Genomic DNA, 23,649 nt, shown 5'->3' on the forward strand with positions numbered 1-23,649 from the left:
GTCTAAAGCACCAATCCAAGATTGGCCTTCGAGTGCCAGTTCCAAGAAGGGGGCTTTACACTCGGAGAGAGAGAGACCACTTCAAGAGGGAGGAAAGGGGGATTGGGAAATGGGGCAATGCTGCATGAGAGGACTCCAATGGGGAAGAAGGGAGGTGGGGATTCTTTCACATTGCAAAACTGATTGATCAGTCGTAAACTAAGCATTCTCTATTGTTGATTAATGCAATATATGGTGCATTGAATTTGTGAATCTCAAACATCCTATGTGTAATTTGGTTTCTCCAAGTAAAGATGATTGGTAGTAGTAAAGAGAAAGTTCTTTGTGCACTTTTTGTTTTATTAGCATTAATACTTAGTAAGTCGATCATAAACTTTAGTGAAAATTATTAAGAGTATGTGATTAAAAGTTGATTATTTTGCTTATCAGGCACAGATAATTCAAGTTGGCTGGTTCGACAAAGAGAAGGGGTTTTGGTACCTGCTAAGAGAACCCAAGTTCTTGTCTTTGTGTGTACCTTCTATCCCAACGCCTCAGGATGACACACACACACACACGCAGAGAAGTAGACGTATATTATTGTCCACAGGGGGCAACAGACCCATGGGACTAGAGAGAGAGAGAGAGAGAGAGAGAGAGAGAGAGAGAGAGAGAGAGAGAGATTACTAAAATTTTAGGAGACCGTGAAGGTCTATAAGATTAAAGGTGACTGATACAATGGACATGACGGTGGTGGTCTCAAAATGGACTATCGAGACCGTGTCTACCCTATATATATATATATGTATATATGTATGTATGTATGTATGTATGATGGACGGTGGTTCTAGTCCTGATACTGATACTGATCTTGATGCAAAATACAAAATACAAAAAGTGTCTAGCAATCTCCAGATTGATCCGCAGATGATGTGGAAAAAAATGGTGCACTAGATTGATGGTACAAAAAAGGGGGGAGGGTAGGGCGCAAAGGCCAATCAGAGTGGGGCCGTCGGATGGGTTGAAAAGAATCTTGCGATGGCTGGTTGGTCTCTGACATCGTGCTGCCTGGTGGCGGTAGCACATCTGGGGCGATGGGGGGCCCTATGACGAATGTATGCAACGGTGACCCCAGTTGGGCGATCTGATATGAGAGAGAGAGAGAGAGAGAGAGAGAGAGAGAGAGATAGTTTATCAAAGTCTACGGGAGACAAAAGGCCTATGAGACAATCTTGTACAATGCACTAGGCGGGTGTGGTCTCAAGATGGACCCACAATCCCGTAGCAAAAAAAAACAAGTAATATCACGAAGGATAGAACTATCCATGTACATCCATATGTCTATAAATCTATAAAAATATATCAATAGATAGCTAGATATCAATGATTCTCTGGTGTTGAACAGGGGTGCATAAAAGCCATGATGGAGGGCTGTCCTCTAGAAGTCTGTCGTCGCTAAAGTCGGCGGGAGATGACTCAGTGTCGAACTAGTGCCACAAAGACATTGGTCGGTCAGGTGTCGGAACTAGAGAAGAAAGCAGGTATGTTAGTGCGCAGAAAAGTAAATCAGTCCGCTGTCTCATCTAGTGAGGCTTTGGCTCTTGATCCCGTGTATGACGTCGGGTCAGTTGGGGTGTTGGATTTGGTAGTCGGAAGAAGTTGGTGATGGGCCTCTAAGCAGGATCTGGCTGCCCCGACTGGTCACGCAATTGAGCACGCATGAGTGTGGCTCGATATTGAGTCATCTCATGTAGGAAGGCGGTGAGACATCGCTGGTCTGGGTAAAGTAGGAGCCAAGTAAGAGGTCCAAACCCGTCGCGGAAGAGGCAGTGGTATTGACCTCGGATGGCATAGTAGATGAGGCATATGGTAGTGAAATGCTCCTCGGACTCAATCTCGTGTAGATCACAAAAGGTACAAATGCGACTCTCTCGTGGAATGCCCTCTGCTCGTCCGCTCTCGATGCGTAGTCGATGTGAGGAGACCCTGAACTGACCAAGAGAAATCCAAAGTGCATGAGGGAAATGTAGTTGTATGTATCCTGGCGGAATGATGAATCCCTCTGGTGAGATCTGGAGACAAGGTGTGCGGTAAAACTCGAGCTTCACTGGAAGCTTAGGGGGGGCCAACCATGTCCTAAACCAATTGGAACCAATGCGGACACGTCTTGGCACCCTCTCATATAAAGCCACCACAGCCCTTATAACCCCCTGTCCATAACCCAAATCCTGGAGTTCTCTGATGAGTCGGGCGCGTGGTATTGTGTCAAATGCCTTGTGGAAGTCCACAAAACAGCAATAGACTCTCTGTCTCGTGTGTCTAGCCTCCTCAATGATGTATTAACGTCGTCAAAAGCCCTCGCGGGGCTATGCAACAAAGAGCGCGATAAGAGATCTCATACAAGCTACATGGGGCTGAAACTGAAAATTTTTTAAAAAAGGGGTAACAATAAGAGAGCAGTACCATAAGCATCTACTGTTTGCGTGGGTACAGAGAGCAATATACAAGATATCATTAGGATGTATCGTGTCGATCGGGTGCCAAAGTAGCTTGATGAGTAGAGAGGATTTCTTGTATCAATAGCTATCGAGTAGAGCTATGGCGTGGGGGTGGACGAGGTCTATGTGTATGGCGGATTTTGAGAGACATATCAGCAGTGACACCATGGCTAGAGCGATGCTCTCCAAAAAGGGAGGGGATCAGGCGAGCTCGGATAGTGTAGGCAGCAGGCTTGTGATGTCGTCTCCAATCGGCATGGAGCTCAGAGATCACCTCATCAGCTGAGTCAGAGTGACCCAGTACAATCTCAAGTGTGAAGAAGTTAGTAACATGTCGCTGTCTCCTATCTATCTAATCTGCTATGGTCTCTCGCTGCTGCTGTCTCGTTTGTCGTATGAGCATGTCTCTGTGTCTCCTCATCTCTAGTAGATAAAGACCAACACAAACTTGGTCATAGAAATGGATCAGTCATGTGAGTGGACCAAAACCAGAGTCCTCCAGGAAGAGTCAATGGTATCGTCCACGTATCTCGTAGTAGATTGGGCAAAAAACATAAGAAGTGCTCCTTTGTCTCGATCATCCCTGTGGTGCATAGTCTACAGAGTCGTCTCTCTCTAGGGATCCCTATTGCTCGCCCTGCCTCAATCTCAAGCTGATGTGACGAGACCCGCATCTGTCCGATGGCAATCCTCAAGGCGTGTAATACCCGCCGGTCCTCAAGGTACTATGGTCTAGTGATGAAGCCCTCCTCACATATCTTCGAGAATTGATCACGATAGAAGCGAGTTTTGGTAGGAAGCTCATGGGCTTCGATCTAAACTCTGGATGTATGTAGCTGGAGGAGATCTAACCGAATGATAAGGTTAATCTCATCTCGTGAGGGGAGTAGTGGGGGAGGGGCATCCAGAATGTACTGAAAAGGAGGCAGCCGATCAATATGTATACCATGTCTAGTAAGCCAAAGGGAGACACGTGCATACCACCCTGTGGTGTCGCCACTCTCTGCTAGCCGCATGGAGGAGACTAGTGCTGTCACCAACTTGTAATCAAATCGGACTGACAATGGTCATGCCTGAAACGCGGAAGAACATGGGACTACCGGCCCACAGGATTGACATTGGTCATGCCTGAAATGGGGAAGAACATGTAACTACCGTCCCACAGGATTGACATTGGTCATGCCTGAAACGCGGAAGAATATGGGAACCGGCCCAAGGGTTGTACTTCGGTCAACCAGGAATCCGGCTTTGACTTCGGTCAAAGGACATTGATCATGAGGATTCAGATCAATGAGGGTTGGATTGACCCAGCAGTATATGTTTTATGTTGTGTGTACACACATGTGGTCAGTGGGGACGCCCACACGTGACTAGGATTAGTCAAAGAAAAGAACATGCAAATGAATGGCTAACATTCAACGAGTGCCATGATTGGTGCTAGCTTAAATGTGCAGGTACCAGGTAGGGTTGGATTACCCTCTTGTACATGGAAGTTGCTGGCGATATTTAGGTGCTAGCGATGGCACCTAGCTAGGGGCCGCGCACCCCTAGGATCGAGACTAGTTAGAGACGGCTTTAATTTTTAAAGCCTAGCTAGCCTTTGAGGATAGACTTTGACTAAAGTTGAGCAATAGAGAATTGCCATGTAATATCATTCTAATTGTAATGTCTATTGCGACCTATCCTCACATAGAGAACTCTACCTGTGCATTATGGATGATCTAACTCTCCCACAGGCTACTTTGTAACTGAACTGAGTTTTCGAGTGGAATAAAAACCTTCGGGGGGGTCCAGCCAGCGTGTTGCTCTGGGCCTCAGTCGGGTGTTGAGAGAGGGAGAGAAAAATCTACATTTCAACGGTACTTTCAATTCAGCATACTGTTTCTCTAGCATGCAACTATGGATGCTTGTGCTCACAATGATGTTGCAGAGATTTCACAGGTGCAGGTATAATGGGGGCAATGATGGTGGTAGATTAGAAAGCAGGTAATATAGGGGAAAGCCTCGTCCCTCGTCTTACAGTGGTATCAGAGCAAGGTCTGCACCTTCTCTGAAAGGTGCATAGATCAAGTGTAAAATACCTGCACAAGAGATGCCTGCAAATGCTGTGGGAAAAGGGGTAAGCAATAGATGCTATCTGTGAAGCAGTAATTGCTGGGAACAAATTTCAGTAAGGCAGAAAGACTGTGAACAGTCAGCTGCACTTGAGAAAATACCCAGAGTCAAAAGGCATGAAGTACTAATTGCATAAGAGCTGCCCAGAAATCAATTGCATCAGCCTGTAAATACAGAGACTGTGGAAGATGCTTGGAAAGCAGTCGATGTGATTTCCTGTGAGGGGCAGATCAGTATGCCTGGAAGGGTTTGAGCTAAGATCAGTGAATGATTACTGTTGGAAGTGTTCTGACAGATGCTTGAGCAAGTCTGAATTCAGGTGAGGCAGACTGGGAGAGAACCTGCCATGAGCTTGTGTCCTGAATTGATAACGTAAATTGGATCTGGGATAATTCGCGAGTTGATAAAATTGGATACCCCTAGAAGAAGACTGAATACCCATGCCGGATGGAACGAAGGGAATATTGAAAAGCTTGTCGCGATGCAATAATAAATTTATGCTCGCGATTTGTAGACAGTTGGAAGGAGTTTCTAAAGAAGTGCCCACAAAGTGAAAAACTCGTCGCGACTGTCAAACAGAGATAGTGGTATCCAAGAATTGATCATCGCGATGGAGACGACAAGCGGAAATTGCTTAAATGAATAGTGCGAGCTGAAAACTCAGGCAGAAATTTGATTTGGAGTAGAATCTATCGTTTGCGACACCGATTATGTGTTGAGAATTCAGAACCCTTAACCTTTCACAAAGGGGAAAAGTGACTGTCACGATACACAGACGATATTGAAACAGCTTTGCGCTGTTGTCTTGCTTATAAAAATGCTCTTGTGATTGATTAGTTTGCGCCGGAATTCCCAACGTGGAACAGGCTGAATACTTGACGACCGAGTTTCCCCCTGTTAGAAGTTATGAAATGAAGAACTCTACTAATAGATGCTCGCGTCAGGCATGAATATCCACCGGAACGATTTGTGAAGTGGCCCGTGTTAAACTGTGACAGTCGCGAAGAAAGAAATTTGATCACGGCTTTTGGGCAGAGCAAGACTGATTCTAATTAATGATTCATTAGTAGAGAGTCGATCACAGTCTTTCACTCTGTTGGAAGAAATCTAAATTGGCTGCGTGCTGGAATTCGGTCACGAAGGAACGTCAGCTTCTATTTTAGATTTGTACCATCTTCTCCACAGAAATAAAAATCAAAATCGTGGAACTGTCACGATCCAACCAAGTCCAAGACTGATAGAAAATTCTAAAAAAAGAAGCAGAGAAAAGCTCCTCTTTGAAAGGGTGATCATAATAATCACAATCAGAAATTACTGTTAAAAAGATACCTTTGGCCAACTTAGTCCTTACCTGAACGTACCTGCTGGTACTGTGTACAGCCTGCATAGAGACACAGGGAAGACAAATAATTGTGAAATCCTGTAACGATCTTCTACTACTCGTCGCTGCTCATGTGATAATTCTCTCCCTTCACTAGTATTTGTCAAGGGCGATGGCTTTCTTGTTTTTCCTCCCAGCCAACTCTCAGGGACCTGATGCGTGATCTTACATATATCCATCGTTGTTTTTCTTCATCCTTATCCCTGAGACCCACAATTCCCTAGATAGTTCCTGGCCACATGTCTTCATTTTAGGCCCCTTCTTAGATGCATCCTTTTTCACCCCTCTCCTGGAGTTCCTTTAAAAACAATTGCCCCTTGGCAATTTGCACATTTAGATGCACCTAGGCCCTAGCCCTATTAGAGCTACCTAGTCAATGCCATTACGCCCTCACCTAGGACCTTGGCAGTTACTTCTCTTGACCATTTAATTACGCACATTAACTATTACAAAAGTTGGTCATCTAAGAGAAAATGCCCACCGATCTATCCGAGGTCATGCTATCTCGGCTAGAGCATAACATTCCTTCCCTCTTCAAGCATCAGCGTCCTCGATGATGAAATCTGGGAACGCTCTCCGTAACTGGTATACGGATTCCCAGGTAGCTTCCGATAGAGGCTGACCATGCCATGCAACCAACACCGTGGGTATCTTCCGATTTCGTATTTGCATTGTTCCTCGGTCCAGGATTGTTGTTGGTTTGCGCCTTGCAATATCCTCTATCTCCTGAAACAAAACCACACCTTCGATTAGTGAGTCACCTGTATGCAAAAATTTCTTTAAGCGCGAAACATGAAAAACCGGGTGCACCTTACACCCCTGTGGCAATTCTAATTTATAGGCTACACTGCCTATTCTCTTTAGAATTAACCACGGCCCACAGTATCGAGGTGATAACTTAGCACACTCTCCTGAAGTCAACGACTTCGAGTGCGAAGGAATTCTGAGAAAAACTTTTTCTCCTTCTTCAAATACTCTTATAGACCGATTTTCATCCGCATACACCTTGGCTCTATCCATAGCCTGGCGGATATTAGCTCTCGCAAGTGCTAGCATCTCCCGCATCTGAACTACAAAGTTCGCGGCACTAGGCACTTTCTGAGGTACTCCAACTATAGTTGGATTGGCTGGCCTATAACCATAGTTCAGCTCAAACGGACTGAACCCGGTAGAGGAATGTTTCCTATCATTGTAGGCAAACTCCAACAATTGCAACCACTTGTCCCATGTATGTTGCCTCAATGACACATATGCTCTCAGCATATCCTCCAAAGTCTGGTTGACTTTCTCCGTCTGACCATCCGTCTCAGGATGATCCCCACTACTCATTCCCAACTCAGTCCTTAGTGTCTCAAATACCGCTGTCCAAAAATGACCGGTAAATCTAACATCTCTGTCTGACACTATGGATCTAGGCAATCCATGCAGACGAAATATATGTCTGATGAATAAATCCGCCACTTGCGGGGCACTAACAGACTCTCTAGTCACAAGGATAGAATTATACCCTCCTTGTGTTGCAGGTAGCCCTACAATAAAATCCATGGAAATGCTCTCCCACTTACTTAGTGGTATTTCCAAGGGCTGTAAAAGTCCGGGTGGCTTCACCCGCTCGGCCTTACTTACCTGACACGAGAAACATCGTGTCACATACTCATGAATATGCTTTTTCATCTTTGACCAAAAGAAATCTCGCTTCACGAGATCATAGGTCTTCTCGACACCTGGATGTCCCGCACACGAGCTATCATGGCATTGTCGAATGACTCTCTGCCTGAGATCATTCTGACCAGGTACTACCACCTTGCCATTTCTAACTAGCATACCATCCCTTATGGTATATCTTGCATAAGTTTGGCCTTTCCTGGATGCCAGGTGATCCTTTTCATTTTCCCCGGGTTTTAACACATGAGCCTTAGGCCATAAGCTCTGGACAAACTCGTCCACCTTTTGAGTTTCTCTGATCTCGGTCATTAGAGCACTCTCTAATACCGTGAAACTCAGGTTGTGCATAATGCGAGACAACGCATCAGCAACCTTATTGTCTTTTCCTCTTCGGTACCGAATCGTTAGATTAAACTCCTGCATGAGCTCTGCCCACCTAGCTTGGCGGCCCCTCAAGTCAGGCTGTTTACAAAAATGTTTCAGAGTATCATGATCTACATCCACATAAAACTCTGAACCATACAAATAATGCCTCCATGTTTTCAAAGCATGGATAACAGCATACAACTCTAATTCATGAGTTGGCCAATTCCTTTGAGAGGGAGAAGGCTTCTTGCTTTCAAAGGCTACTGGCCTTCCCTCTTGAAGGAGAACTGCTCTAACCGCAATGCCACTTGCATCGGTTTCTAGGAACAACGGTTTCTGGGGATCAACTATTTTTAACACCGGTCCCGAGACCACAGCTTGTTTTATGGTGTTAAAACTTTCCTGTTGATTCTGTCCCCAAATAAAAGGTACTTTATCTGAGGTCAGATCAGTCAATGGCGATACTATTCCGGAATATCCTTTGATATGCCTTCTATAAAACTGGACAAATCCCAAGAATGATCGCAACGCGGTCAGACTCTGAGGGATTGGCCAAGTTAGTATCGCAGCCACTTTCTTCGAATCCATTTCTACCCCCTGTGGAGTAATTATGAACCCTAAGTATTCAAGCCTAACCATACACAGTATAGTTTTCTTTTTATTCACATAAAGACTGGCTTTCCTCAAAGTACTGAACACTATTCTTAAGTGTTCACGATGCTCAGTAACACTTTTACTGAATATCAAGATATCGTCAATAAAATGTACTACGAACTTTCCGATATACGGACGTAGTAAATCGTTCATAAGCATGACGAAGGTCGCTGGAGCATTGGTAAGTCCGAAGGGCATTACCAAAAACTCATAATGACCAAACCTGCTTCTAAAAGCGGTTTTATGCACATCCTCGGCTCTAATCCGGATTTGATGGTAGCCACACTTAAGATCTATCTTACTGAAAATCACGGCTCTATGTAATGCATCTAGCAAATCATCAATCCGAGCCATCGGATACCTGTGCTTAACAGTGATATTATTCAATGCTCTGTAATCTATACAAAGGCGAAACGTATCATCCTTTTTCCTCTTTAATATCACTGGCGAAGCAAAAGGTGAGAAACTTGGTTGAATCTGCCCCAACTTGAGGTATTCTTCCAGTTGTCTACGCACCTCCGCTTCTTCAGCAAAACTCATTCTATAGGGAGGTCTATTCACAGGTTCTGCCCCCGGGATCAGTTCAATCTTATGCTGAACTTTCCGCTCTGGAGGTAACCCATAAGGTAGTCCATCCCTAAAACATTCAGAGAACTCCTCTGTTATAAGATTAGCCAGCTTGGCCATCTCACCACTTTGCGTAACATCAGTGCTAGCCGAAGACTCATCCATCGGCTCTACCGACGCTGTGCAAAGGAATAAAAACTCAACTTGAGCCTTTCTGATTTCCATCACGGAAACCAACGGTCCCTGAGGTATATCTTTTTCACCTCGCAAGACATAAAGCCCATCATTCATCTTGAATTGATATACGTGCTTTTTCCAATCAATGGCTGGATTCTTCCTAGAATGCCACGCCATCCCCAGGGCTATATCTGCATGAGCAAGCTTGGTCATTTCAAAATCAAGCTTCTCAGCATAGTCCTGAATCCGAAGCTCCAATTGGGTAACCCTTTGGTCCCATACTTCAGTTGAACTTCCATCTGCCATCTTGATTGTGTACGCATAGTCAGATGGACTTGTCTTTAATTTCAGCCTCTTCACGAGCTTGGAGTTAATCACATTGTGAGTTGACGCTGAGTCAAACAACACAATGACATCATGACTGGCCACTTGCCCTTTCATTTTGATTAACTTCGTATCATTGAAGGCCGTATACCCCGTTGCTGCGGGCTTAGATAGGATGTTATCAGGTGCACTCGTCACTAACTTAGCAACAGACACACATAACAAACAAGGTACTAACCTCTGAGAAGGTCCTGCCAGTTGCATCTGCATATGTTCCGCACTGGGACTTTCCTGCATTTCTACGTCGCATTCAGATATTATCATATTAGCCGTGCGACGGTCTTTATTCAGTGGACAATCCTTCCACTGATGTCGCTGAAGGCAGTCGAAGCACAATCCTTCTTTCCTAGCTTTCTCCTTTTGTTCAGGGGTCAACGAGGACTTTGACCAAGCCCGGGCTGCCATTGGAGTTATTTTCCTTTTCACCCCAACGGTGGTACTTGTTTTTACTGGTCCCTCAACCGGCTTCACCTGCTTGGTTTGGCCACTTGGCTGCGAGACACTTGTCTTTGAAACCCATTTCCTCTGAAATCCCCCTTTTCTCGGGTGCTCATACTGAGTCCCTGCCTGCACAAATCCACCAGATCTGCCTCTGGCATCCTCATAGTTCAGGGCTACTGCTATAGATTCATCTAGTGTAGTCACATATTTAGCTCGAACTTCCATTTTGATCTTGTCGTTCAGTCCATAGATATAGTCTTTTAACTAAACCGACATAGGGAGAGGGTCTGTTATTTTCATGACACATTCCCTGAATTTGTCAGTGTACTCTGCCACTGACAAGCTCCTCTGACGAAGATTTCTATAAGCATCCCAAGCTCGGGATTCTTCATCAGGTGGGAGAAAGTGTTTCTTGAATTCAGCTTTGAACCCTTCCCAGGTGGTTGGAGCAACTTGATCCTTCTGTTGCTTTATCCACCATCTGTCCGCTGCCTCAATAAACAGGTGTGTGGCCTCGCGGATTTTCTTTAGATCGGATCTAATCTCACAAATGGCGAAGGCTTCTTCCCACTTGTGCAACCAAACCTCGATCACATCAGAGCTGCGCTCGGTCATCCGACCAGCGTACTTCTCCGGCCTATAATTAGCGATATTAGGCACTTAAGTGCGCTGCTTCTTTTTCGTCGATCTCTAACCACGTATTCGTCGATCTCTAAGCTCTGATACCAAATGTAACGATCTTCTACTACTCGTCGCTGCTCATGTGATAATTCTCTCCCTTCACTAGTATTTGTCACGGGCGATGGCTTTCTTGTTTTTCCTCCCAGCCAACTCTCAGGGACCTGATGCGTGATCTTACATATATCCATCGTTGTTTTTCTTCATCCTTATCCCTGAGACCCACAATTCCCTAGATAGTTCCTGGCCACATGTCTTCATTTTAGGCCCCTTCTTAGATGCATCCTTTTTCACCCCTCTCTTGGAGTTCCTTTAAAAACAATTGCCCCTTGGCAATTTGCACATTTAGATGCACCTAGGCCCTAGCCCTATTAGAGCTACCTAGTCAATGCCATTACGCCCTCACCTAGGACCTTGGCAGTTACTTCTCTTGACCATTTAATTACGCACATTAACTATTACAAAAGTTGGTCATTTAAGAGAAAATGCCCACCGATCTATCCGAGGTCATGCTATCTCGGCTAGAGCATAACAAATCCATAAAAGAAAACCAGTAACTGCACTACTACTGTCAGGGGTATTATCCTTGTGTTACAGCCTGCATATGCCTGTACTCAGTGGATAAACAAAGAAAGTATAGTTTATCAAAGAGAGGGAAAAAGAAACAGTTTTGTGAAATCTACACAAAAAGGTATAGTCCTTCAAAAGTAGAGTCAGAAACTATAGTTACAGTAAAAAGGATGGCTGGGAAAGACAAGGGTAAACAAATGCCTAGTTAGGGTGCTCTTGCTGCACCAGAGGTGGACCCACAGATGCCAATGGAGTTGGAACAAATAGTGAAAGAAATGATGCATTAAATGGAAACCTTCAGGAGGGATCTGAGGTTACAACACCTGTTTGTCCAAGGAGAGGCTTCAAGTACCGCCTATGATGTGCCTAGGCCACCTGTGCAAGTGGAAGCACAGCCTGAGTCCAGCAGAAAAGAGGGTCCCGTGCTCAGACCAAGAAGAGGAGGCAACAACAGGAACCATCCAGTACCTCTTCATCCTCTAGATCCAGCTCATAGTCTTCTTCTTATGATACCTCTCCGGAGCCATCGAGAAGAGAGAAGACAGTTAAAAAGAAAAAGTGTGACAAGCCCAGAGAATTCAAGGAGGGTGGAAAATCCGTGAGATTCATCACCTTCAATGGCAGATATGGGCAAGCAGAGAAAGCTGTTCAATTTGTCAGACAGTTTGATGTAGCGTTTGGAAGTGAGAACTTCTTGGAATCATCGTTGAGAATGGTTAGCCTACATCTTACAGGGATAGCCAGTGCGTGGTGGGAAGCCCAGACGCAGGATGGTACTGCACCCAAGCACTGGAAGGGGTTTAAAAAGGCCTTCTGCAAGCAGTTCTTGCCCAAGGAATTCAAAAGCCATGTAATGAATGCTTGGGACAGTCTGCACATGGAAGCAGGGGAGTCCGTGGATGACTACAACCAGAGGTTTTGGGACTATTACCTGCAGGTCTTGCCATTTAGGAAAATATCCCACAAGACTCAGATGGAGAAGTACAAGGCCGGTCTGACCCCGAAAATTCAGACCCAATTGAATACCCAACGAATAAAGGGTATTCAAAATCTGATGCATGTTGCTACAGTGGCTAGTCTAATGTACATGCAAGACCCCTCCACTTTGATGTCACGGCAAGCAGGTATGCCGACAAGAAGGAAGCCTAAATCCTACAGGCAAGAAAGATGGGGGAGCGGTTTCGGCTGGAGAGATCAGTGCGACAGGGCTGCCCGCTCGCACCATACTTGTTCCTTTTCTTCGCTGAGGCGATGGCACACTACCTCCGAGCCAGGTCGACAGGGATTCGTGGAGTCCGCCTCCCCATCAGGGAGGACTCTGAACTCCTTGACTCAGAGTATGCCGACGACACAACTCTTTATGTTCAGGACGATGAGATGACGTTGGAGAGGGTGAGGCTGGCCTTAGAGGTCTTCTGCTCCGCTACTGGTGCGAAAATCAACTGGAATAAGTCAAGTGGTTTTCTCACCGATCCTGGGGCCTACTCGCAGTGGGGGAGATTTCTCGGCTTCAGATGGATTCCCCGGGGTCAGACTACCAGATACCTTGGCTTTCAGGTGGGTCTGGACATCTCTCCTGCTCAGCAGTTCCTCCCGGTGCTAGATTCCATTTGACGGAAGCTAGCTTTTTGGAGCACGGCTAAGCTCTCTCTAGCAAGACGGGCATTGGTGGTCAACCAGGTTCTTTTGGCCACGGCCTGGTATGTGGCCTCCTGCTGGTGTTTTTCGCGGACGTGTGTGGCCCAGTTGAGGCGGATGGTCCGGAACTTCCTGTGGTTCGGAGGGGATGGGGTCAGAGATACCAGAGCCAGGGTAGCCTGGCAGACAGTCATCCTCCCGCAGGCGGAGGGAGGCCTTGGCATTATAGACCCAGATCTCTAGAGTTAGGCCCTCCTGGGCAAGCTTGTTATCCGCAGTTTGACCCCTGGGGGGCAAACGTTTAAATTGTTACTTCAGCAGGGGATCAGCTCTTGTACCCCGAGGCGAGGCGTAGAGTGGACACCTTCTTTCAGATGGATTTTTACTTCGGCCCCGCTGACCCGACCCCGCTCCCCGTTCATTCGCAGCCTGCTCACTGTGTGGAGACGTCTTTGACTTGGCCTGCACCAGATTTCGCCGAGCTGTCAGGAGGAGATTGACCGCCAGCCTCTTGTATGGAACGGCCAGGTTAGAGATACCTCTGGTCTTCAGTTGGGCGAGAGGTCGCACATTTCCTGGGTTGGTTGGTCGAGGGGGCCCGCTCAATCCCTGAGAGTGTGGAGGGACGCTTTCAGACACTTAGAGCCAGCAGCCTTAGCAGCAGCAGCAGGTGGTGTCCGAGGTGCTCAGGCGCGACGCACAGAGATAGACGGGGCGATCCCTGCCCATTGGCTACTTCCCCCGGGGGCCCAGACCCTCTTGCCCGGAGATGCTCGCTGGCTGGGTCAGTTCACCCCCCTCGGCATCCCCCTAGTTGTCGCAGGACGCTTGGTAGATACATCGGTCACCTTTTTCTGTGTCCTGGGAGATGGTCGTCTCAGGAGAGAGGGCGCTTTGATTGATCCCCTTCTTCCTTGGCAGAGGATCCGCGTTGTAGGCCTCATGGGGAAGGCCTGGCAAATCGACCCGCGCATTGAGTAGGATCAGCTTCAGTTTTGGCGTCTCTGGATTTGGGAGGGGCGGGCCCTCTCAGAACTTGACTGGGACCCAGGAGAGTGGAGATGGCCAGAGGTCGTGACAAGCCAGGGGCCGACCCCTTTCTTCGCTTACAGCGCGAGGCTTGGCCGGATCATTCTCGGGAGGATGCAGAGCAGACCGCCCACCCAGCGCCCCAGATCGTATGCTGAGGGGATCTCCAGGTTATTTCTTCAGACCTTCTGGAAGGCCTTGTGGGAGAGATGGCGGCCACGGAAGATCTCTTACTTCCTTTGGCTTCTCGCCCACAAGGGGCTTCCAGTGGGGAGCTGGCTTCGTCAGATCGGCCAGGAGGGTCTTTGTCAGTTATGTCACGAGGCTGAGGAGTCACCAAAACATTGCCTGTGGAGTTGTACACGAGCCCAGGAAGTGTGGAGGTGGACTTTCGGGATCCTCACTAGAGTTGCGCCGGAGCTTGGCCTAATCACTTGGGGCGCGTTTTGCTGGTGTAGTACTGCACCAGGTCACCACCAGATGTTCGAGGCAGGACCTCAGGACCCTGTTTTCCTCATCACTCAGGGGACCTGGGGCCCTCTCGAGGGCATTCCACAACATATGGCCGAGGTGGACACAGACTCTCGGGAGAGGCAGCCTATTTGGGAGATTATTGGCAGCATCACCAGATGGCACATTTGGACCTCGCGCTGCGCCCAGATCCTAGGAGACACCTCCCCGTCGACCGCCTAGGTCATGGCCGACATTTGGAGCGAGGTCATCCACACACTCAGCGGCCAATGGGACCAGATCCAGGGAGATTCTCGGGCCGGCCGGGAGAAGCGGAGATGCTTTCTTCACGACTGGGATGTCTAGGACCTCTTCTTCGAGCACACTTCGCAGGGCATACAGTGGCGTTACTCCCCGCCCCTCTGGTTATTCCCCCATACCCGGTTGATTCCTCCGTGAGAGGTCACTTTTAATTCTGTATAGGGCTACGTCCAATTTGTGACAACAGCCCCCCTTTTTTCAGCCGTCAGGCTGCCCTTGTATTCTTGTTCTCGAAGTAATAAAATCAGCACTGTTTTTCGCGAAAAAAATCAGCAATTTCTGCGTACATGGTTTTTGTTAGGGACACAATCCTAGATATGTCTGCTGATTTTAATGTACACAATGAAAGCAATTTTCAATTTTTAAATAAATTCAAAGATTGTTTTTCGGAGGCACTACCAGAACAGCTACCCCCAGAGAGGCCAGAGGAACACATGATAGATCTAGTGCCAGGGAGTGAGCCGCCTAATAGGCCACCATACAGGGTCAGTGCCACCCAGAGGAAGGAGATAATGAACCAGGTTCAGGACTTGCTGTCCAAAGGGTTAATACAGCCCAGCTCCTCACCTTTTTGCTCACCTGTACTGTTAGTATAGAAGAAAGATGGTTCGTTCAGGATGTGCGTGGATTATCGCGCCCCGAACAAGATGACCATCAAGAACAGGTTCCCCATTCCATGCATTGATGATGTCTTGGACAAATTGGGTGGTGCCACTATTTTTAGCAGGATAGATTCGAAAAGTGGTTATCATCAGATAAGGATACAGCCACAGGATGTGTGTAAGACAGCCTTCAGGACTACCTTTGGACTGTATGAATATCTAGTGATGCCATTTGGGTTGACAAATGCCCTTGCCACTTTCAATAGGATGATGGATCGAATATTCAGGCCGTATAGACATTTTACAGGTACCTTCTTTGACGACATCATTGTCTTCTCTACGTCACTGGAGGAACATAAACAACATCTGGCCTTGGTATTCGAAGAGCTGCATAAAAATCAGCTCTTCATCAATGGAAAGAAGAGTGAATTCTTCTTGGATGAGTTTCATTATCTGGGACACATTATTTCTAGGGAGGGAGTTAGAATGAACCCTGCTAAAATACAGGCCATCAGAGATTGGCCAGAGCTGCGTTCATTGCACGAGGTACAAAGCTTCTTGGGCTTATGCTCCTACTATCGCAGATTCATACGGCATTTCGCAGCCTTAGCTGCTCCTCTTCATGATCTGACAAAGAAGAATGCCACTTTTGTTTGGGGAGAGAGCCAGAAAGCTACTTTCAAGCAACTGAAAGAGAAGCTTATGACAGGACCAGTACTTGTGGTTCCTGATTTATATAAGCCCTTCGTGGTCGAGTGTGATGCATGTGGGGACAGCATTGGAGCAATGCTCCAACAGGATGGGCATGTGGTTGCATATGAGAGCAGAGGGCTCCGTGATGCAGAGCTTCATTTGGTGGTCTATGAGAAAGAACTATTAGCTGTGATCCACACTCTCACCAACTGGAAACATTATTTGTTGGGAACTGATTTTATTGTGAAGACGGATCACCAGAGCTTACGTTACTTCTTGACAGAGACAAAGTTATCTGAGAAGCACTTCAAGTGGGCAAATTTGCTGTCCATGTTTCACTTCCAGATTATCTATGTGCCAGGAGTGCAGAATAGGGCAGCAGATGCTCTATCTAGGAGACCCCAAGTGCATAATGTCACTATTGCCTATCACCAGGATTTATAGGACATGCAGTCCCAGTATGCACAAGATCCAGACTTTGGAGTAGTTTATCAGCAAATGCTTGATGGGCAGTCTAGCAGTCAGTATTCAATGAAAGATGGGTATCTAATGAAGGATGATTGCCTACGCATAACTAGAGGCATGAGATAGAAAATAATGGATGAATGTCATGCACCACCGTATGCAGGACATAGGGGTATTGCCTCAACTACCCAAGCTCTGGAAAGATATTTTTATTAGCCAGGAATGCGGAAAGACTTACATCAGTTTGTCACAGAATGCCTTACTTGCCAGAAAGTCAAATATGACATGCATCAAACACTTGGTCTTTTAATGCCTCTACCCGTGCCAGAAGCACCATGGGAGAGTATAGCAATGGAGTTCATTGCCAAGGTCAAGAACTGGAAATGATGGGATATGGACTATCATTGACCGCTTCAGTAAGCAGGCTCATTTCATTCTAGTCAGGAAGATGATAAAGGTAGACCACATGGCAAAGGTGTTTATTGCTCATATATTCAAGCACCATGGTATGCCTAAGTCCATTGTGAGTGACCGTGACCCAAGAATGACCAGTCTATTCTGGAGGGCCTTGTTTGACAATTTGGGGACGAAGTTGAATTTCTTTTCTTCATTTCATCCTCAGACAGACGGTCAGAGCGAGATAGCAAATTCCACAGTATTGGATTTGCTAAAATGTTATGTGGCTGAGCAGAAAACTGAGTGGGAAAGGTATCTCCCACTAGTGGAGTTTGCATACAACAATACGATACATAGCTCCACAGGAAAAGCTCCTTTTGAGGTTATATACGGAAAGGTCATTGTACCGCCAATCCTTCGAACAAAGGATGAGATTTTTGCAGCTGATGAATATGTCAGAGATCTTGAGACAGCGTTCAGCCAGGTGCGGACAGCAATAGAAAGATCTCAGCTGAAGCAAAAGCAAGCTGCAAATAAACACAGAAGGCAATTGGACCTCAAAATTGGAGAGTGGGTACTTCTGAAATTTGAAAAGACAAGACTCCGCAAGCTGAAGGGTAAGGAAAAGATTTATGTTAAACTATCTCCGAGGTACTATGGACCATTCAAAGTCATAGAGGAGATAAATCCAGTATCCTTCAGATTGGATTTGCCAGGTCATTGGACTATTCACAATGCATTCCATATGAGTCTTCTGAAGAAATACTAGGGACTAGAAGCAACAGAACCAGTTCTAGAGGATCTGCCAGAGGTGGAAGTGTTAGAGGAGGTTCTCCAACTAGAATAGATTGTGTATCATAGTGTACATAAGGGCCGCCAGGGCAAACAGATGTACAGATACCTTGTAAAATTCAAAAATTATTCGGCATTGCCTGCCAAGTGGATGGATGAAGACATGTTGTCTGATCATCCAGAGATTTTGGGCATCTACAAGCAGGCTTTTCAATTGAGGTCAACTGATTAGAAGCCGAGGAGATGTCACCAACTTGTAATCAAATCATTGATTAATAAAGTTTGACCAAGTTTGACTTTAGTCAATGCATGAAATGTATGGTCAAAGTGGGCTGATTCCAAACAAGGATTTAACTTGGGAATCCGAGAGTCCAGTGGGTTGTTTAATTATGGATTTAATTAATCAACTGGAAGAGAAACATATGGACAGGGTCAAAGTACTGGCCTAGTCAAGCAGGACTTGGAGGATTCCGAGTCAAGAGGAACCGAAACCCCTGTGGACTAAGTCCAAAGAACCGGAAGAATGGGACTACCGGCCCAGGGGACTGACAATGGTCATGCCTGAAACGCGGAAGAACATTGGACTACCGGCCCACAGGATTGACATTGGTCATGCTTGAAACGCGGTAGAAGATGGGAACCAGCCCAAGGGTTGTACTTCGGTCAACCAGGAATCCGGCGTTGACTTCGGTGAAAGGACATTGATCATGAGGATTCAGATCAATGAGGGTTGGATTGACCCAGCAGTATATGTTTTATGTTGTGTGTACACACATGTGGTCAGTGGGGACGCCCACACGTGACTAGGATTAGTCAAACAAAAGAATTGTTTTATTTGCATGCAAATGAATGGCTAACATTTAACGGGTGCCATGATTGGTGCTAGCTTAAATGTGCAGGTACCAGGTAGGGTTGGATTACCCTCTTGTACATGAAAGCTGCCGGCAATATTTAGGTGCCAAGCGACGGCGCCTAGCTAAGGGCCGCGCATCCCTAGGGTCGAGACTAGTTAGAGACGGCTTTAATTTTAAAAGCCTAGCTAGCCTTTAAGGATAGACTTTGACTAAAGTTGAGCAATAGAGAATTGCCATGTAATATCATTCTAATTGTAATGTCTATTGTGACTTATCCTCACATAGAGAAATCTACTTGTGCATTATGGATGATCTAGCTCTCCCACAGGCTACTTTGTAACTGAACTGAGTTTTCGAGTGGAATAAAAACCTTCGGGGGGGTCCAGCCAGCGCGTTGCTTTGGGCCTCAGTCGGGTGTTGAGAGAGGGAGAGAAAAATCTACATTTCAACGGTACTTTCAATTCAGCAGACTGTTTCTCTAGCATGCAACTATGGATGCTTGTGCTTACAATGATGTTGCAGAGATTTCACAGGTGCAGGTATAATGGGGGCAATGATGGTGGTAGATTAGAAGATTAGAAAGCAGCAATACAGGGGAAAGTCCCGTCCCTCGTCTTACAAGTGCTATGTTCGGGAGCCGCCATGTAGGTAGGCTGTGGACTCTGTGAAGGAAGGTAACAGTCTGAAAGAGGGCATCTATCTATAGCGGTGCCATAGCAAACTCGGCCTGAATGAATTGGTGGGGAACTGAGGGCTTACTACGAATCATCCTAGAGCCCATGATGACTTGAAGCCGCTCGAATCTGGCCCATACTGTCACTGAAATTTCACATGCCCAGAAAGGTGCTGCGTACATGGCAGTCGGTCTGACTAGGGTATCAAAAAGCCAGCCCTTCGTAGGTGGATCCTGGAAATGTGCCTGGAAACATCGTCTCTCTAGTCGTGCTAGAGCTTCCTGTCCTCAAGTGAGGCGAGCTCTAGCTGCCTGAGTCATCTTGAAGATTCCTGTCCTCAAGTGAGCCGAGCTCTAGCTGCCTGAGTCATGCTGAAAAGTGGCCCTGTGAACACTACTCCCAGGTATGTGTAGGATTGTACAATCTCAACTGGTTGGCCTCGGTATAGGAAGGGACTGGTGGGCTGTGATAATCTCAATAGTGCAGCAGGGGAAGTATTGAAGACCATAATCTTGGTCTTCCCAAGATTAACAGACAGCCCGATCGAGGCAAAACTCCTCCAAGTGTCTCTGTAAGCCCTCTGCTGAAGATGATAGGAGAATAATGTCATCTGCATATAGTAGGATCTGTATCATCACATTAGTCAAAAGTGATCCCTCACCGCCAAGCCGGTCAATGAAAGAGGTAATCTCATCGATGTAGAGGCCAAAGAGAGTCGGTGAGAGTGGGCAGCCATGCTTAACTCCAATAGTGCTCTCTATCTAGCTTGACAGGCCTCCTGGGGCACGGACTCTACCTCAAACAGACTCATATAGGCACATGACTCCCCAAATAATACTGTATGGTATATGCATCTCTTGCAGACGTCTGATCAAGCGAGAGCATGGGACAGTGTCGAAAGCCTTTGTGAAATCCACAAAGCAAGCATAGACCTTTTGATGTCGCGACCTCGCCTCCTTAATGACTGCTCTGAGAGTGAAAATGTGGTCGAGGGTGGAATGTTGTCTGTGAAAGCTAGCTTGTCCAATGGCCCGTAAACCGTGTGCCTTAGTGTAGGTGCTGAGCTGCCTGCTTATGTTCCTGTTGTAGTAGGGTGAGGTCATCATTGAGATAGATCTTTGTGCCCTTCAGTACAGCCCGCATGCTGAGGAGAGTAGATCTATCTGTGGCTGTCCGTAATTTCATTACTAGTGGACGGTTGGGAAGCTCTACTTTGCCCACTCTCCATGCGGATTCACACGTGAGGTTGACGCCCATTTTAGTGAAAAGGGTTTCAGTATCTGACATTGGTGTGTCTTCCATTTCCAAACCTCGTACGAGGAAATTTAGTGCCTTACTATTCCATCTTTTATCTTCTTCCAATGATATATGGAATAATCAAATTTGCGCTTCACACCCTCGTGTGTATGAACTTTCTGTGTGTAGCAGTTGTAGAGTTGGTTTGTCGAAGGTTGCTATGTTGAAACCAGTGTTTGTGTTTGCACAGTGAAATCTGGGAATGTCAACTCTTGAAGTCGGTGCAGTGTGGAGTTCTTGCAGGCATAATATTGTTGCGCCAAGCATACTATTGCATTGAATAATGTCTTCTGGTGGCATGGAAAAGACCTTGTGTTAAGGCTTTGTATCATTGTAGTGCTTCGGTAGGTTTTTTCCAAGTTGGACTGGTCGAGCAGCCATTGGTAGGTTGTGGTCAGTTGTGCAATTTCTTGGTGTCAATTTTAATATTATTTTGTTGTATTGGTGCTAAGTGTAGAGGTTTATTGGATCGCAAATGCGTGATAGTGCAGTGTAAAGAAGTCCATGAGTTCTAATACCTTTAGTGTCAAATGCAAGAGAGTCCATTGAGAGTCCTTGTGATCTGTGCACCGTTCGTGCAACGGTCAGTTGTGGTGGGAATTGTTGATGGCTGACAGTCTTCAAGTGATTCTTCCCAATTTGAAATTCAGGGGTCGAAGCCGTGAGGAGAGGGAACAAAGATGCAGATGGCTCAACCCAGGGAGGAGGCGATGGCGGAAGGAAAGGGGATGTGCCCACGCTCAAGAGCCAAGTGAGACACAACTCACACTCACGATGCCCATAAAGCAACTCAAGAATGCAGAGGCTCACGAGCAGGTCACGCACGAAAGCAAGGCAAAGGCGAGGCGCGAACAAGCTGTGGGTGAGCATAGGGACGAGTCGCAGAAAATGTGAGCAGGTCATGTGGCTGTGTACAGGTTGCGGAGCAAGCCGCGCTATAGGCGCAACAAGGAGGAAGCAAGGGGGGAGGGCGACGATGAGGAAGGCGAGGCTCTGGTGAGGTGAGCTCATGCGAGAGAGAGGGGAGGTAGATGGAAGGGGGAGCGGGAGCGAGCTCACAATAGCAGCTCATGTTAACATTATGAAGTATTGAAACTAGGTATGATAATCAAAATTTGCCTTGGAAATCTCGTCACCTTTGAGGGAATAGTCAACGGTGCGGATGGAATTTTTAAAGGATCTAACATGATTGCAAAGCCTCCCTTCACCTGGATTGAGTTCAAAGACATTCAAGTCAGTGCTCAAGCTCGAGCAGCAATTCGCCCCTTATACAATGTCAGCATACCGAACACATGGACACCAATTTCCCAATTTGTGTGAGCTTTTAGTTTGTCCCTTCGATATGGTGGCTTCAAGCTGGGAGCCCGTGGCCCGATAGGATCCCCTCCTCTTCCAAAGCCTATCAAGTTACTTTGACAAAGCAACAGGTTATCATGTTGAGGAGAGGCGCCACAGACTCCATAGGTACTTCGGTGTATGGGCGTGTCATTGGATACAGGGGATTCAGTGTCGATGACTTCGATTCTTGTTTCCACAAATCACCCTCCATTTTCCTGGCTTGGCGGCCGAGCTTCGCCCCATTGTTAGGAATTGGGGGGCACACTTTGGGTGGGTCATGTAGGATACTTTGGCAGATGTAGTGGCTGCCGCAAGTGTCCGTTGAGTTCGTTGCTTGATCCCTCTAGTTTGCCTTCGGAGCTAGAGATAGTGAATGCTGCGAGGGCTATTTCTTAGAGTCTTCTCGTCATAAGACTTCTCGATCAGTGCTTGAGGTGCCATGGATTTGGGCGCTAGGCGCGATCATATCCTCGCTTCATTAGAACAGAGCCCCCTCTTCCTAGCCATTCGAAGTCGACAGCACAGGGCGCAACCCGCCAAAAGATTGCCCCACCGGATGGCGAGGGATGGATGAAGGTTTTAGGAAAAAAGTAAAAGAAGAACAAATAGAAAAGCAAGCCTTTAGAGGTTGATGAGGAGGTGGAGTGTAGTAGACGTAGTCGGAGCTTCTCTCCCCGCTCCCCTCAGCCCCCTCCCCAACCACCCCCACCCCCTCCCCACCCAGCTCCCCTCTAGAGGAGCCAGTGATTGCAACCCTACAAGATGTGCAAAGTACCCCCTCCACCCCACTAGTTGTCAGCACCTAAGCAGGAGAGGAGGTACCTGTCACCATTTATTGATATCCCAAGGTTAATAAAGTGGTTTAACCAAGTTTTGACTAAATTTGACTTTCGTCAAAGAATATTTTTAATGGTCAAAGTTATATTGACTTTTAATTAATGATTTAATTAAAGTCAGAGAACTCGGAGGATTCCGAAAGACTTAGAGGATTCTAAGTATAAAAGGGGAGGATTCCCAAGAAGCACATTTAATGTGTTAGTGACCCGGTCAAAGTTAATGACTTGGAGGATTCCAAGAAGTGGGGCACTTGACCCAAGTGGTTTAAATTCCAGAAAATCCAGAAGAAAAAGGAATGGAACCCGGACCCAAGTAGTTTGATTCCAGAAATCCGGAGAGGAAAATAAAAAGGGGCACTGGACCCTAGTGGTTGAAATTTCAGGAAATCCAGAAGAATAAAGAATGGGACCCGGCCCAAGTGGTTTAATTCAAAAATCCGGAAAAGTTAATGGGAACCGGCCCAAGGGATTGATATTACATCATCCAAAAACTCGGTGTGACTTCGGTCAAAGGGATTGACCTCGGTCAAAGAGGTTTGACCTCGGTCAAAGTGGGTTGACTTTGGGTCAACCAAGTAATTAATAATAATATGTGCACATATATGTGTGTGGGGATGCCCACTATGACTAGGATTAGTCAAGTTTATTATTTTTAATGATGCATGCAAGGCTAACAATTAATGTGCGCTCGTTGTGGTGCCATTAGAATTGTTTAGGAGCAAGTACAGGGATGGATTGGCACCATGGCTAGAGAGTTACTTAGGCAACAGTTTCAGGCAGGTGATGTTCG

General features: G+C 46.5%; 1 protein-coding gene across 1 annotated transcript in view; it reads left to right on the forward strand.

Moving 5' to 3' along the window:
• The window catches only part of LOC147905171 (uncharacterized), a 35,385-nt gene that overhangs the window by 8,856 nt on the left and 2,880 nt on the right, over positions 1 to 23,649 (forward strand). The window contains exon 3 of the mRNA XM_087390810.1: positions 430 to 509. Coding sequence (XP_087246936.1) covers positions 430 to 509 — 80 coding nt within the window. The remainder of the gene's footprint in view (positions 1 to 429; positions 510 to 23,649) is intronic.

The sequence above is a fragment of the Dipteris shenzhenensis genome, chromosome 2 (genome assembly GCF_047967505.1).
Source record: "Dipteris shenzhenensis isolate YYH24624 ecotype China chromosome 2, Dip_SZ_1.0, whole genome shotgun sequence".
NCBI lineage: Eukaryota > Viridiplantae > Streptophyta > Polypodiopsida > Gleicheniales > Dipteridaceae > Dipteris > Dipteris shenzhenensis.